This window comes from Budorcas taxicolor, chromosome 21, assembly GCF_023091745.1.
Source record: "Budorcas taxicolor isolate Tak-1 chromosome 21, Takin1.1, whole genome shotgun sequence".
In the NCBI taxonomy this organism is placed as follows: Eukaryota; Metazoa; Chordata; class Mammalia; order Artiodactyla; family Bovidae; genus Budorcas; species Budorcas taxicolor.
Genome location: NC_068930.1, coordinates 70469049 through 70483084, shown reverse-complemented (window position 1 = coordinate 70483084; position 14036 = coordinate 70469049). Strand labels below are relative to the sequence as shown.

The following is a 14036-nucleotide window of genomic DNA, read 5'->3' as shown; positions in this document are numbered from 1 at the left end:
TCCTCAGCCATCCTCCTCTGCTCTCAAGACTTTAACGTCCCTTTGAGAACCATTTTAAACATCACGGTTAGGGCTCAAATAATTCCATTTCTATAAACTGCGTTTGGATTCACATTTGCCTACTCGCAAAACGAGGGCGGTCATTAAAAAGTCATCTCTACTTTTTTCCATTAGAGAAGCGAAAAAAAAAAAAAGAGCTTATGGAAGGCTCGGGGAAGACAGGGCTGTGGTGGACGGCAGAGTGGCCACCCAACCCGTGTTGAGCGGGGGCCTTCCAGCCGGTGTCCCCGGCGGGGCTGCCCGCCCCTCGCCGTTACCCGACAGTGATCGCCACCGGCTTGCCCAACACCATGGCTGAATTTAGCATCATGATGAGCAGTAAAATTCACAGGTTCTTTATTTAGTCCATATAATACACCATTTTTAAGAGTTTTTCTTCTTTTAAAATTAGATAAAAGAGCATATTAAATGGCAAGTGTATGAAGTTTCTCTTCATAAACAATGTCAAAACGAAAAGTTCTGAATTACAAAATGTTAAAAAATATGTCGGTGCTTAACATTTCACTGAAGCATAAAGTTACAGATATTCTCTAACGAAAAATAATTGTGCCACTTACCTATTTTTGCTGTTTCTATGAACTTTTTTTTTTTTTAATTCTGTACATAGGACATTTTGTACAAAATATGAAGTCTACATTTTTACTACTCATTACCGTAAAACAGAGATACAACGTATGTACAATATTAAAAGGAAGCCACACTAAAGCCGCACTAAAAAGACACTCGGAATCGTGACATTTCTGATGCACAGATACCTTTTGGAAAGAGTGAAGATGCGAAACGCAGAACTTTATGAAGAAAAACAGTCACCAGTTTATTTTCAATGCCGTACTTTTGAAATCAGTTTGGTACAGAATAAACAGTGTATCTATGTAATAATATGTAAGCTGAACAGTTAGCACAGGGAATCTGAGTTCTAACTAGGAAAACTTTAAGAGGCCAAAATATTAAATAATCCTCTCGTCAAAGAAAATCAGTTTCTCTCAAAACCTTTTTTTTTTTTTTTCTTCCCTTTTTGGTGAATGTTTGTCTTCAATAAAGAGCAGAAGGAAAACCTAGGACAAAAAGATGTTCTTAAATGCTGAGCTTTCCACGTCACCCGAACACCAAGGTTTTGCTTTTTCCCTAGGGCAAGAGGAGAGGCTTCCCAGAGACCTCTCAGGGACACTCCGAGAACATCCTCCGTCAGCTAAAGATGGAAGTTCAAACAATGGTTTATCGAGATACGCAAGACACTGCTTTTATACAGTGAAAAGCACCCTTTTTCCCTCAAAAGGAGAAGGCATCTGAACTTTTTTTTAAATGGTAAATTTCATAATGGCAAAGTGGAGGGATACGTGTCAAGTTTCTCAGGAAGGTTTCTCCTCCCGCTTTCGGCTGGGGCGGCCTTCCAATTGACTGCCTGCTCTGAACACAAGGGGTCCGCTCCCTCCAAGTGACAGGACCCAGGGAGATACACGCCGTCGGGTGGGGGGTTAACAGACCCACGGGCAGGAGGCTCCAAGCTGCACAGGGAACGACGTCTGGTCCGCTCCTCACAGGGTCTGAGTGGGTCCCCCCAAGACCTTGAGTGAGAGACATCCTGACGGAAGCCTTTGAAGCATCAAGACATTTAACATCAAGTTATAGCATCTTACGCCAGAGACACAGGAAACTAGAATCACTGGTTGAGGGCGGCGGTATGCATCTCAAATAGCTTTCGAGCAGGATAAGTCAGTCAAAATACTGGCCACCAGGAGAGACGTAAAGAACAGAGCCTTAAGTTTAAAGATTTTTCTCCTCGTGCTGTCCCATTGAAAACAGAGAGCTTAATACATGCAAGGAAGTCTGAAATATTTAGCAGCATTGAAGACCAGTGAAGACTCAGACGCTGGATTTTCCTTATGAGGCATCGTCTAAGGTGTCCTCTTTGCATCGGAGCCTCCTGGTGGCCATCGCTGCTGCCGCCGCTGCCTCTGTGAAGCCCTGGGGACTGCACCGTGGGGAGCGGGAGGGGAGGGGGGCACTTGCCCACGGCACTGATTCTGTGACTTCTGCCCAAAGGCAGCTGAGGCCTGTCTCGGGCTGAGAGCTGGCCTCACTCAAAATGATTCCCTTCTGACTTTCTACAAAAAGTGGAATTCTCAGAGAATTTATCAATTAAAGAGCCTCATTCAAGGGTAACAACATGTTAAGTAGAGAAAACTCATTCTTCAAAGTAAGACATTGAACGCACCACTTTAAAGTTCCAATTCCAGGCAAGAGAAAGCTTTTTTTTTTTTTAAACAAATTTCTCCTGTGAGCTCACTCCCGGGACCCTGGTGCTGGACCCCAGACCTGGAAATATGGCTTTAGTGACACGCAGAAGCAGCAGGACGCGGTGCGCACGGCACTGGCTGGAGTAAAGTGATACTTCGGGAAGATACAGCGGGGAGAAGGGTCACGTCACTTTCCCAGTGAGCTGTGTTAAGATCGACAGCATAGAACCACCTCGGTGGGATTAAAAACAAAAACAGACCGAAAAAAACCAAAAAAAACCCCACCAACCACCCAGAGAGAAACTGCTGGCGTAACAGTCTGAAGGGCTGTACAGTCTTAAAAAAATACGTGATGCTCTCTTATAGTGTTCCTTTGATTTGAAAACCACTGATATTCTCCTAAGACCCACCTAACCTAAATGATCGCAAATCCCATTTGGGGAGAACATGAAGGTGACGACTGGGGTGCTTTCCTTAGCTCTGATTTTGGGGAACCGTCTTATGTGGGGCCGTGCAGGGACCCCGAATTGGGGGAGGGTGCACACACAGCCCTGGGCGGTCACCATTGTTTGAACTCCTAGTCTCAGCTGAGGCGGAAGGACGCGATTGCCTACAGACGGGGTTGGAGGAAGCTTGGACTGAGTGTGACTGACTGGTATGGCACACGGAGCGTGTCTTCTCTATGGGCAGGCGCGGGGGCTAGCGCCCGTCCTGGGGCGCCGGCTCCTCGGCGCGGCCGTGGGCCTCCAGGGCGCTCTTGGCGTGCAGGTCCTGGGGAAGGTCGGACTTGCGGCGCACCAGGGGCCGCTCCTTCTTCGGGTCCTTCTGTGCCTGCAATGGAAACGCACGGCGTTGGCGACAGACCCGGCGACCTGGAGGTGTGCTCGCCCTGCTCTGAGCCGGCGCAGCCCACACTCCAGGGTCCCCCTGAGGACTCCGGACGCCCAGAAAACGGGGTGGCCCTCACCCCCTCAGTGACCGAGGGGGACGCCTCGTCTATTAAGAGAGAACCGAGGGACGGTGTGCATGGTGTTGGCATCGCGGTCTTCTAAAAGGTACAGTTTTGTCCAGGGTATTGGATACCTCTGTTTTGTAAATTCATCAGCTTTAGCACATCTCACAAATGGCAAAATCTTCCTAGTTCATAAAATGTCACCGAAACCATTTTACGGTTGTGTCCCTTACAGAGGCATTTCAGGAAGTCGAAATTTCCCTTGGAGGTAGATAAAAAGAAAGAATGAAAAGCACATTTAAACTGGACTCAAAGCCAGCAACAGGTCTAAAACTTCTATTAAATTTGAAAAAAGATACTTAAAATGAGAGGTAGTGAGTAGGTCATGTGAGGGAAAAAACCTTCTAGAACTTAGAAAAACTATACATTTAATCATCTACATAAAATTTCCTAACATTAAGGGTATGATGTAAGATTCCCCTCTCCATTCCATTTTCTTCCTAAACTTAGGACATTTTGGTCTTACTAAGGGAAAAAAGGAAGGAAAAAAATTAAATGAACCCGTTTGCATGGGAATTTAGAGAATTTTGTCTGCAGACAAAGGGTGGTCTGAAATATGGGGGGTTCATGAATAATAGTTAAATTATTCAGTTTTGAAGTAGGGCCATTGCGTCAATACCAGTATGTCTGAAACAAAACAAGACGCCATCAAAGTCGCCGAAACACACCGTTATGTTCCAGGACGCAGCCGGTTTGTGAGGAATTTTGACAAGAACCACAACTTCCTTTCTGTTTAAGTGTCTCCAGCAAAGGGGAGGTAGTATTTAAATAGCAATACTATTTGTGGTGATGAGCAAACACCTGCCAGAAAACACTCGTACTAAGTCAATCACTTAATAGCAAAAAGCACACATCTCTGACCACTCCCCAGAGTGGCCAGCTTGCCAGGACCGCGGGCATGATACGCAAAGTATACTTCTCTGTGCTTTAATAAAAATATTCAGGGACTTGCAGAAACCATATATGAAAAGTGCAGTTTTGCAGAGCCACTATTTCTCACGGTTCTTGGCAAGTTTCCCTGTGAAGACCATAATGACGTCAAGGCTCGGAAAGAATTTTGTGTCATATCATCTTAGGATTGTTTCTAGAAATGTTACTTGGATATTAAGGTTCGTTTATGGCAAAGGCAGGAATTCTGATCTTCTCTCCCGGAAACTGGCGTAAGATAGCTTCAGGGGCTGCCGATCAGGGTCACAGCCCTTGTAAAAGCGCTCTCATCGGTGAAGCCTGTTTGCCTTCGACCCGGGAGAAACTCAGAGGGAAATTCTACCCTGAATTTTATGTCCATTCCATGTTGAGTTGTAAAACAAAGCAAAGCGAGGCAAAACAAAAGCCTTTCAGATACTTAAAATATTTAATAACTGCTGCCGACAGGCATTCCAAAGAGAAGAAACATTTTCATAGAGAAAGGCAATAGTAAGAACCTGGGAGCTGGAAACCAACAAACGCAAATTGAGAAGGCAAACGTGACCGGGGAAGCTTCTGGAAGGAGAGAGAGAGAGAGAGAGAGAGAGAGAGAGAGAGAGAGAGACCTGCTGAGTTTTCCTGTGTAGCCATTTAAAACCAGGGTGTAAAGCAGAGAGCAGTTACACAAGCTACAAAGGTTAAAAAACAAAAAAAAAAGTCAGAAACATGGGAGGCAGGAGAGAGATGCCATGCAGATGGTCACCCTGGACGAGTGGCCCTGGTGGAGGGGTGTGCGGGCGAGCATGCCGTTGATGGTGGGGCGGACGAGACAGATGGGAGTGCTGCCCCGGACACCTCCCCGGAGACGTGAGCCGGGAAGGTGCGGTCTCTGTCCGCAGCGGGACAGCGGCTCTGAAAGGAAAAGCAGCTCTGAAAGCGGCTATTCGGGAAGTGGGGGGCAACATCGGGGTGGGTGCACGGAAAGAGTGCACGCTTCCACTACTTAATTCAGGACAGAACTCATCAGAGTCTCCTGAGGGACCAGATTCCTTTGTCTTCACCATCACAAGCTGGAATGACAGGGGAAAAAAAGGGAAAATACTTCATGTACACAGCATTGCCAGTTCTTTTCCTAAATATAAAAAAAAGCCTTATAAATACATTTCTATGTACTGGAGTAAGGAATACCTTCACTTCCCACCTTCCGTCTTTCTACACCTTCCTTAACTGCATGCTCGACACTGCTTTCCTCCCGACCGACTGTTAAAAATGAGAATTGCAAAACATTTTAAACGTCTCTGATATATGAATGTCGTTCACATGAACTTTACTGGTTCTTTTTGGAGGTTCTACATAGGGTTACACAATTTTCTCAGAAGAAATACAAGCCACAGTTCTGACAGGTCAATACATAACTGAATTTCTCCCCAGAACCCCAACCCAGTACGTTGCACGGCCACTGGGGTCTCCTCCGCTGGAGAAGATTCTCCTGCGTGCACCTCATGTCAGCTGTGAGCCCACGTTCAAATTACTTCGAAGAAATGTCGAGTTATTTTGGAAAAATAAACCTAGCTGAAAATAAACTAAAAGGGGCAGTGACAATGTTCAAATTACTAAATATAAAAACTGAAAAGCCTAGTTTTTAGCATAACCTCTTAAGTCAGTTTGGTCTCCAAATGAGGAATATAGATTTCCCCTGCATCTCAGCGTCTTCTCTTTGCTTTAATGACAGTGTGTTTGAGGATTTAGGACTATGGCTCCAAATACTTTCAAACTGACAAGAGCCTGTCATATCAAATATTATAGCTAAGAGACTGCACTATAAACTTCTTCATCTAGGTAGGTTGCTATTTGCGGGGGGTGGGGGCGGGGGAGTTCAACTGATCCATAGAAATCCATAATAAGTCTTGAAATTGGGTGGTGTTAGTCTTCCAAGTTTATTCAGAGTTATCTTAGCTATTCTAGGTCCTTTGCATTTCTGTATACGTTTTAGAATTAGCTGGTCAATGTCTTAAAAAAGAGAAGGGTGACTGTTGGGATTCTGACTGGGTTCTGTTAATTTGGGAGAGAACTGATACCTTAATAGCACAGAGTCTTCCAACACAGGAACAAGATCCATAGACACTTAAAGGTAGCGTGAGGGGCAGGGAGGGGAGATTTTGTAGGAATGTCAATTACACAGAAAGCTCAGTCTTATAATCTAATTTCAAGAGTTTCATGAAAATAAACTGGCAAACCAAGAACTCTCCGAGAGACGCCTTGTCTACACCCGGTGACTCAGGACTAAGGACTGGATGAGCAGAGAGGCTGCTTCCTTCTTCACCGTGGAGGGAGGGGAAGGAGATGTGCCCTCCACATGCCCTCCAGGGGCCGCTGGAAGATCAACCAGCTGGGAAGGAGCAGCCACCAAGGAAATACGAGAGCTGACTTTCAAAGGTAGTCTTTCTCAAGGCGAGAATGCTGTTTTTTCTAAATCCCCTACAGAGTCGGCCCTGAGTCAGAAATATACCCAAAGATCGCACAATTATGTAATATGTTCATTACACTTTGGGAGGAGTCTATCCTTTTCCTGGGTTTAATTATCACGTCAAATGACATCCCCAAAAGAAAACCCCTCCAGCCCTAAAATATTTAACGTATCAGGACTGGCTTGTAAGCTGTCGTTTTCCCTTTCTGTGTTTTTGGGCCTGAGTGAGCCAAAGACTACCGTGAGGCTAGACTGAAGACCACCCACGGGCAGGCTCGCTGCCAAGAGGGACCCTGACACGCACGTCCTCTGCCTGCCTGCTGTAATGATGCCAGCGCTCATGTTTCTAGCCCACCTGAGGCTGTAAAACTGAAACGGCAATCCAAGAAATGACTTCAAATTCCTTTCCAAGTTAAAAACAAAACAAAACAAGCCTTAGTAAGAAAATTAACACCCCCATAAGACTGAGAAAAAAGACAAAGGTTTTCATTGTTTTTCATTCAGGCTATTCATTGCTAAGAATATTGTGAGGAAAATGATGGAATCCAAACTGGATTAAGTAAAAAATGCATCACTGATGTTTTCCCACGGTAGTTTCAGTGTCTGCATCCACCTGCCTTTCCCTGAACCTGAGGTCAAGAGCTGGCCGGGCGGGAGGAGGCATGAGGGGGTCCGGCAGCCCTGAGAAAAGGGGGTCTGGGCCTGTGCTGCCTGGTGGGAACACCGTGCCGGCCACACACGCAATTCCAGACTGTCTAGCAGCCGCGCTGAAAAGGTGGGAAGCAACAAGTGAAAATTACTGGAGAAACATTTTTTATTTAACCCAGTGTATCCAAAATATTATCATTTCAACACCTTGTCAGTAACAGAAAACTATGAATGAGAGCTTCCTAGGTTCTCTTCTGTACATTAAGCCTGGGAGTCCCCCGGGTGTGTTTTGGGATGCAGATGGCCAAAGGGCACGCAGGCCTCTTGGCTGCCGTGTGGGGCCGTGCAGTCTGGATGGTCCAGAGCATGTGCCCGTGGTGATGTCCGACCCTGTCTGATCAGGCGGGGGACACAATTTACTTGAATGAAAAACAGAGTTAAAAAAAAAACACCAACAACCCTGAGCTCAGGATGACCCTCTCCTCTTGAAACCATCTGCATTCAGAGTGCAGCTCAATTTTAGCCTCTCTCGCTTGTTTTTACATTTCAGGATTGTAGTGCTGGGAGTCTTTAGGAATTCTTATGCAGCTCAAAGGGGATTCAAGTTTCAGAGTCAGAAAGGGCCATGTCCCCAGACTTGGGGAGCGCTTATCAGCTGCCTGGACTGAGAACAGGAGGCACCGTCAGAGACACGGGGCAGGCAGTGGCTCCGCCCGCCACCCTCTGCAAAGCCTAAATCGCGTCTGCTCCCAATTTAGCGACAGGAGCCTTTCTCTGGACCCGTGGTGATCTGAATATGCATCTCTGCCAATGGAAACAAGACCACGTGACTGTGGGTACTGCCTGAGGGGCCCGAGAGAGCCCTGGCGTGAGCAGGACCCTGCTGTTGACAGTAGGAGAGCTCTGCCTGGCGTCCTGGGGCCCCCGGGGGCTGGCAGGAACTCTGTGGAGAAGTTAAAGGGGCCGGCCCTGGGCCAGAGCAGGAGCCAGAGGTGGGCAGACGTGACCGCACACCTTTCGAGTTCTCACTCTAGCTGTGAGCTGACTTGCAGATAAGAGCTGGGATTATTACTCTTAAGAGTAAACGTAGAAAACGCATTTCAGGCACGTATTAACCCTTAAAAACTGCTTCTACTAACTTGATCTAAGATGTACGGATGGGAGGTTTCCCGTAAGATGGCCAACTCGTGAGTTTCCACATCAGCTTACACGGGAGGCGCTGCGCCCCACCACGTGGCTAAAATCGCACACACGCCTTATAAGCAAGTCTCTACGGGGCGCGGCCAGCTGAGCTCTGCGCACTTTTACCTGGCGAGCCTCTTCGTTCACGGTCTTTCTCAGCATCTGCACATCTTCCAATAAAGGCCCATCTGTCTCCATTGCCACCGGGATGCTGATGGTGCCCGCTTGACTATACACTGCGTACTGCAATGCAAAGCGCGGAGTCACTCTCGGCCAGCGCTCGGGGGGCGGCTCCAGGGCTCCTCCTCGAGATGCTGCCCGCCCCCGGGGCCCCTCCTGAAGGAAGCCTGTGTGCGGGGCGAGCCAAGCCTGGCCTACACCTGCCCGCCTGCGGGTGGGGACAGCAGGGCGGCCGCCTCACTTCCAGGCTCTCCCAGCCCCGGGCCGCAGGACACCCACCCTGGAGCCTTGGCCTCCTGATGCCCTGGGCCTGCTCGTGGCGACCGCTTCCCACAGAAGCCTGTGCCTCCAGCCCCCACCTCTGCCCGCACCCTGCGGGCCTCACTGTGCCTTCCCCGCGTCCACGTCACCTTCACTCACGTCCCTGTTTGCTCCGCGTTCTCCAGACTCACCCCAACCCCAGCACGAATCACACCCGCCCTTTGATGCACAGCCTCTCTGTTCACCTCCCGGACGACGTTGTCTCGATCAGTCTCGCAGCTCACACCTCACCCTGCCAACTGGGGCCGGCCCTGCAGGGGGCCTGATGCGCCCACAAGCCAGTGGGGTCCCGTCGGGGGACCCAGGGACGCCGCTCTCCCCAGGCTCCAGGCCAAGTCAGGCTCTGGTGTGAGGTGAGGTGAAGTGAAGTCTGCTCAGTCGTGTCCAACTCTTTGCGATCCCGTGGACTGCAGCCTACCAGGCTCCTCCGTCCATGAGATTCCCCAGGCAAGAACACTGAAGTGGGGTGCCATTTCCTTCTCCAGGGGAACTTCCTGAACCAGGGATCGAACCCGGGTCTCCCGCATTGCAGGCGGATGCTTTAACCTCTGAGCCACCAGGGAAGCTCTGGTGTGAGCAGGACAGTTTCTGACTTTGCTTCTGAGAGTGTGACTGGGTGGGGTGGGGGATGAGCTTGCTTCACAGGTGGCAGAGAGCCCTGACTGTCCTTAGCGCTCAGCGTCCACTCGCGTGTCTGTCGCGAGCTGGGCGCTACTCCAAATACAAGCTATAGCACGAGTGCTAGAAGCCCCTGACTGAAGGACTGCTGCGGTCCTTACGCTAACCCACCGAGGCTCCGGGCCGGTGGGGGGGGTTGGGGTCCTGAGATGCAGCTCCGCCCTCCCTGCCCTGCACCATCTCCCTCCGCCTGGGCTGGGGGCCTGGGCCCCCCGCCCATCTGCCTCCCTCCCACCAGCCAAGCGCACCTGGGGCAACCGCTCAGCTCTTGGGGGGCCCTTCTCCTCCTGACCCCTCAGGCCTGGGCCTTGGCCCTGACAGGACGCTGAGCACCAGGCTGTGGGTGACCCTGTGGCCATGTGCTGACCACCGTTAGCCCTGAAGCTGCCCCCTCCTGGGCCTGGGGCACCGGCCAGCCCTGCTCCTCTCTCCTCCGCCACAGCATGGAAGACACAACTGTCCCTCCTCATGGCCCCCGAGGGTCTCGCAGACTCTTGCCTTCAGCCCCTCGCAGGAGCCACATCCTCGAGCCCGATTCTCCCACTGTGGCAGGTGCGCAGGCCCTTCAGCGCCCCCACCCGCCCTGGCCAGCAGCAGCGTCTCCACAGGTGCCCCAGAGCACCCCGATAGCTTTCTGAACACAGGTGAGCTGGGACGACGCCTGCACAAACCCACGGGTCCTGCTCCCTCTCCAGCTTCAGCCCTGACTCAGACCATGCCCAGCCCCTGCCCTGCGACGACACTCCATCCACGAGCAGCCTGGTCTCCCTAGAGGCCCCACTCTGTCCTGACCCCCGGCTGCTGCAGCACCCCCAGCTTAGCTGAGACGCGTTGGCTCCATCTGCAGGCAGCCCAGCGCTCTTGGAGGGGTAAGTCCTGGTGGCGTGGGGACACCCGGCTGTGGCCACCCTATCCCCAGCCTTCCTTTACGTGTCCCTCTCTAAAGGCAGGACCAGACTCTCGCCAGCATCGCCCCCAGTGTTTGTATCATATGACAGTCTGGGTTCTCTCTGCTCCCACCTGGCTCCCCTCCTTGACACCCAGGCCCTGTCTCATTCTCATCTGTGTATCCTGGGACATGCAGTTGGCACCACTGGCTGAGAGAGGAGGGGGCCTGCTTGGCACAAGGAGCTGGGGGCCTCAAGCAACTTGTCCCAGCAGGACTCAGGCTGGGCGGGGCAGATAGGGCAGTGCCCAGGAGGTGGTGCGTGGGGTTTGAACCAGTATTTCAGCTTTCGGCCATGCCAGGAGAAAATCAGTGTCCAGGCAGAACAACCAGTGAGTGGCTGTGCCAACAGCAGCGGGGGTGGGGGTTGGAGTGCAGGGGAGGGCGGTGGCGGCGGCGGGGGGGGGGCACTCTGAGCCCCTGGGGGGCTCGGGGCAAAGAGAAGTTCGAACAAGGATGCTAGGCGATGTCTGCAGGAAGTCGGTGTCACTAGCAGGCTGGGGCGGGGAGGGGGGTGGGCAGAGGAGTCTCACCAGGAATAAAAACCTTCCCCCACCCGCCGAGGCTGATGTTCTCAGCAGGTGGGAGAGGAAACACACATGCCCAGAGGCTCGTCTCCCACACGAGAGGCAGGCAGCCAGGCTCTGTGCCCCGGGCCTACTACGCATAGTCCTCTCGCTGCCAACAGAACGCGGAGCCACAGCCGCGTCTGAAAATCACAGAGGCGCACCTGGTCTGCATGTCACGAGATCCCCGCAGAAAGGAGATGAGCGTTAAACCGCTGTATGGCTTCTTTTGGTGGACTGGGAAAAACACATTCACGTTAGAAACCTTCCGTATTTCACGACTTTACTAAACTGAATCACATCTGACCGTTAAAAACACCCCAACGCAAGCTGCCACAACTGCTAAGACAACCCGAATCCTAAAGGACCACCGCTTTCCGAATCCAGCGGCGTACATGGGGACCTGCCGTCACGTCTCAGGGCTAATGAGACCTGGCTTGGGCAAATCCAAGGCTCAGCACCAGGCAGACTGCTAGAGTCCCCCCTGCGAACAGAGGGAGGGGCTGGGGGCCACCTTAAATGAGGAAGCTGGTGAACCACTTCTCAGACGGCAGGTTTGAGATGGAGCGTGAGGCTGCAACCACCCAGCTATCTACTTTCGTTACAGAGATAGAAAGCAAACTGTATTACCCACAAAATTATTTACCATTTTTGGTTGTTATAAATGGCAAGCAGTGATTAGAATTTAGAAAAGATTTTCTCTCTCTCTTGAGAATGAACAGCGAGCACCAAGGCCCTGATTTCCAGCTCTGAGACACTAGCCCATGAAGTATTTTCCATTTCAGACAGTGAGCGGTGGACTGCAGCGTGCGGATGGGACGGGCTGGGGTGGAGGCAGTGGTGGTTCTCAGGCACAGATGAGGGATGGGGCGGTGCCCGGCCCAGGGCTCCGCAGCACAAACGAGGCGGACCCCAGCAGAGGCCACCCCGCGGATGCTGCTACTTGAGACGCCATGAGACAGAGCGGCCGAAGGAGGGAAAATGCGATGGATGAACATTCAGGAAAGGTTCAGAAACAGGGGAATGAGGATAACACATATATATACGTTAGTGGGATCTCCCATGGGGTTTATTCCTGTTTTCCAGGTAAAACAAATAAAATCAGACCCTCTGATTTGTACACATTTTCACGTGTTTTCCAAGGGTGTGTGTGATGGGGGCCCTGATGACCTTGACTGGGACCCCCCCCCCCACCCTGTCTGACCTCTGCATGGGAGCCATCAGAACAGAGCAAGGCAGCTGGGTGCCCCGTCAGGCCCAGCCCGTCCACCCACACGCCCCAGACGCAGGGCTTTAGGACAAACGTCAGCCATATTTTAACCTCATGTTCAGCATAGATTCTGTTCTTAGAAGTATACGCCCATAGCCACCCGCCTCAATAACGACCGCACTGTTTCACAGTAGTCTTAAAACGGCACTTCTGCATAAGAGCGTGGCATAGAGACAGGGAATAACAAATCAGCATGTTGTTACGGACGTGAAGGACATACTTTCAACTTTGAGTCACGTGTCACTTTTTATTCAACGCCACAGAGATCGAGAACCCACAGAACACCTGAGATCACGATGCCTCGTGCACACTTCTCACCAAAGGCAACAAGTAGGCTGCGTGTCATCTGGTTCACCTCACAGAACTTTTCAGGACTTTAGGGGGCAGCTGGAGCAGTTATCCTCAGAAAATAAGAATCTTTTCTTTTCTGGGGAGCTGACCACAGCCCTGAGAATTCTCAGGGGCGGCAGAAACTCACAGAAAGGCCCTTCAGGGATGGTCAGATGGACCCTCAGCGCCAGGAAGGATACCTGCCGGGACCTGCTCCAATCCCCCAACCAGAGGACATGATCCCTGCGGCCCCAGCTCCGGCCCCCGACTCCGGCCGTCTGGGGGGGTGTCAGCTGGCTCACCTCTACAGGGGACACTGCTCCAGTGCCGGCGCCCCCAGAAGACACGCCCGCTGGGCCCAGCGGCCAGGGTGTGCCGGGACGGGAGAAAAGGATTAGTTGCTAAGATGACAGAAGTCAGTCAACTGTTCTGAGAAAGGCTCAAGCCTGGAAGAAGCCTCATTTTAGGACACAGGTCGCTGACTTCACACTTCACCTATTTCAAATCCAGTTTTTATTTTTTCCCCTGTAGAATTAATTTGATATTAAAAAGAAAGGAAAGGACTGTTTCAACTACAGCATCTATGACACTTGAGAGAGAAAAGCAAACTGTAATCTGGGCCCAGAACAGAGGCTGTATCCTGGCTTTCTTTTTACCACAGTATATTCGAAAGGTTTGTATCTTATTTAAAAAGCATAATAATAATAATAATAATAATCAATAAAAACGCCAATCCTGTGGTAAAAACTTGGTGGGGCAAAATAAGTACTTATACGAAGGTTGGAAAGCATTTTTATTGCGGACAGTTTCGTACACAATGTTAGTGAAGTGGAGCTGTCTCCCCTCCCACGATGAAGCCACACTCCTCTCTCACAAAAATACTCAAGTCACACCCTAGACGTTTTCACGTCACTCTCTTTTTTAGTACCTGGGGGTTTGCTTTGGCTAGGTTTTCTATTTTAACCCACGCTTCTTCTCGTTCTTTCATTTTTAGCTTCTCTCTGAAAAATAGTAAAATGTCGTTGGCGTTAGAGAAACAAATCAAATTCAAGAAAGTGTTAAGGGCGGGGGAAGGCCAGCAACACGACACCTCATTTCCTCTTTGTCACTGTCTGGTCTTATTTCACGTATGTCACAGTGGTGACCACGAGGTACGCAATGGGGAAAAAAAAACCAAAACTGGGCTTAGAGGAAAAAGAGCTAAAATTACAAACACACCAAAATTTTAACACG

General features: G+C 50.6%; 1 protein-coding gene across 7 annotated transcripts in view; it reads right to left on the bottom strand.

The window, feature by feature from the left end:
• Window positions 1-429: 429 nt before the first annotated feature.
• Window positions 430-14036, bottom strand: part of PPP2R5C (protein phosphatase 2 regulatory subunit B'gamma) — a 137415-nt gene continuing 123808 nt past the window's right edge. The window contains exons 14-17 of one of the 7 annotated variants that reach the window (XM_052659385.1): window positions 13732-13804; window positions 8639-8755; window positions 5404-5475; window positions 5043-5285 (exon numbers count right to left, since the gene is read on the bottom strand). In XM_052659385.1, the coding sequence (XP_052515345.1) occupies window positions 5428-5475; window positions 8639-8755; window positions 13732-13804 (238 nt within the window). In that variant the 3' untranslated portion in view covers window positions 5043-5285; window positions 5404-5427. Of the gene's footprint in view, window positions 3129-5042; window positions 5348-5403; window positions 5476-8638; window positions 8756-11367; window positions 11441-13731; window positions 13805-14036 lie in introns of those variants that run through there. The other 6 variants (XM_052659387.1, XM_052659383.1, XM_052659384.1 and 3 more) reach the window with 6 other exon arrangements.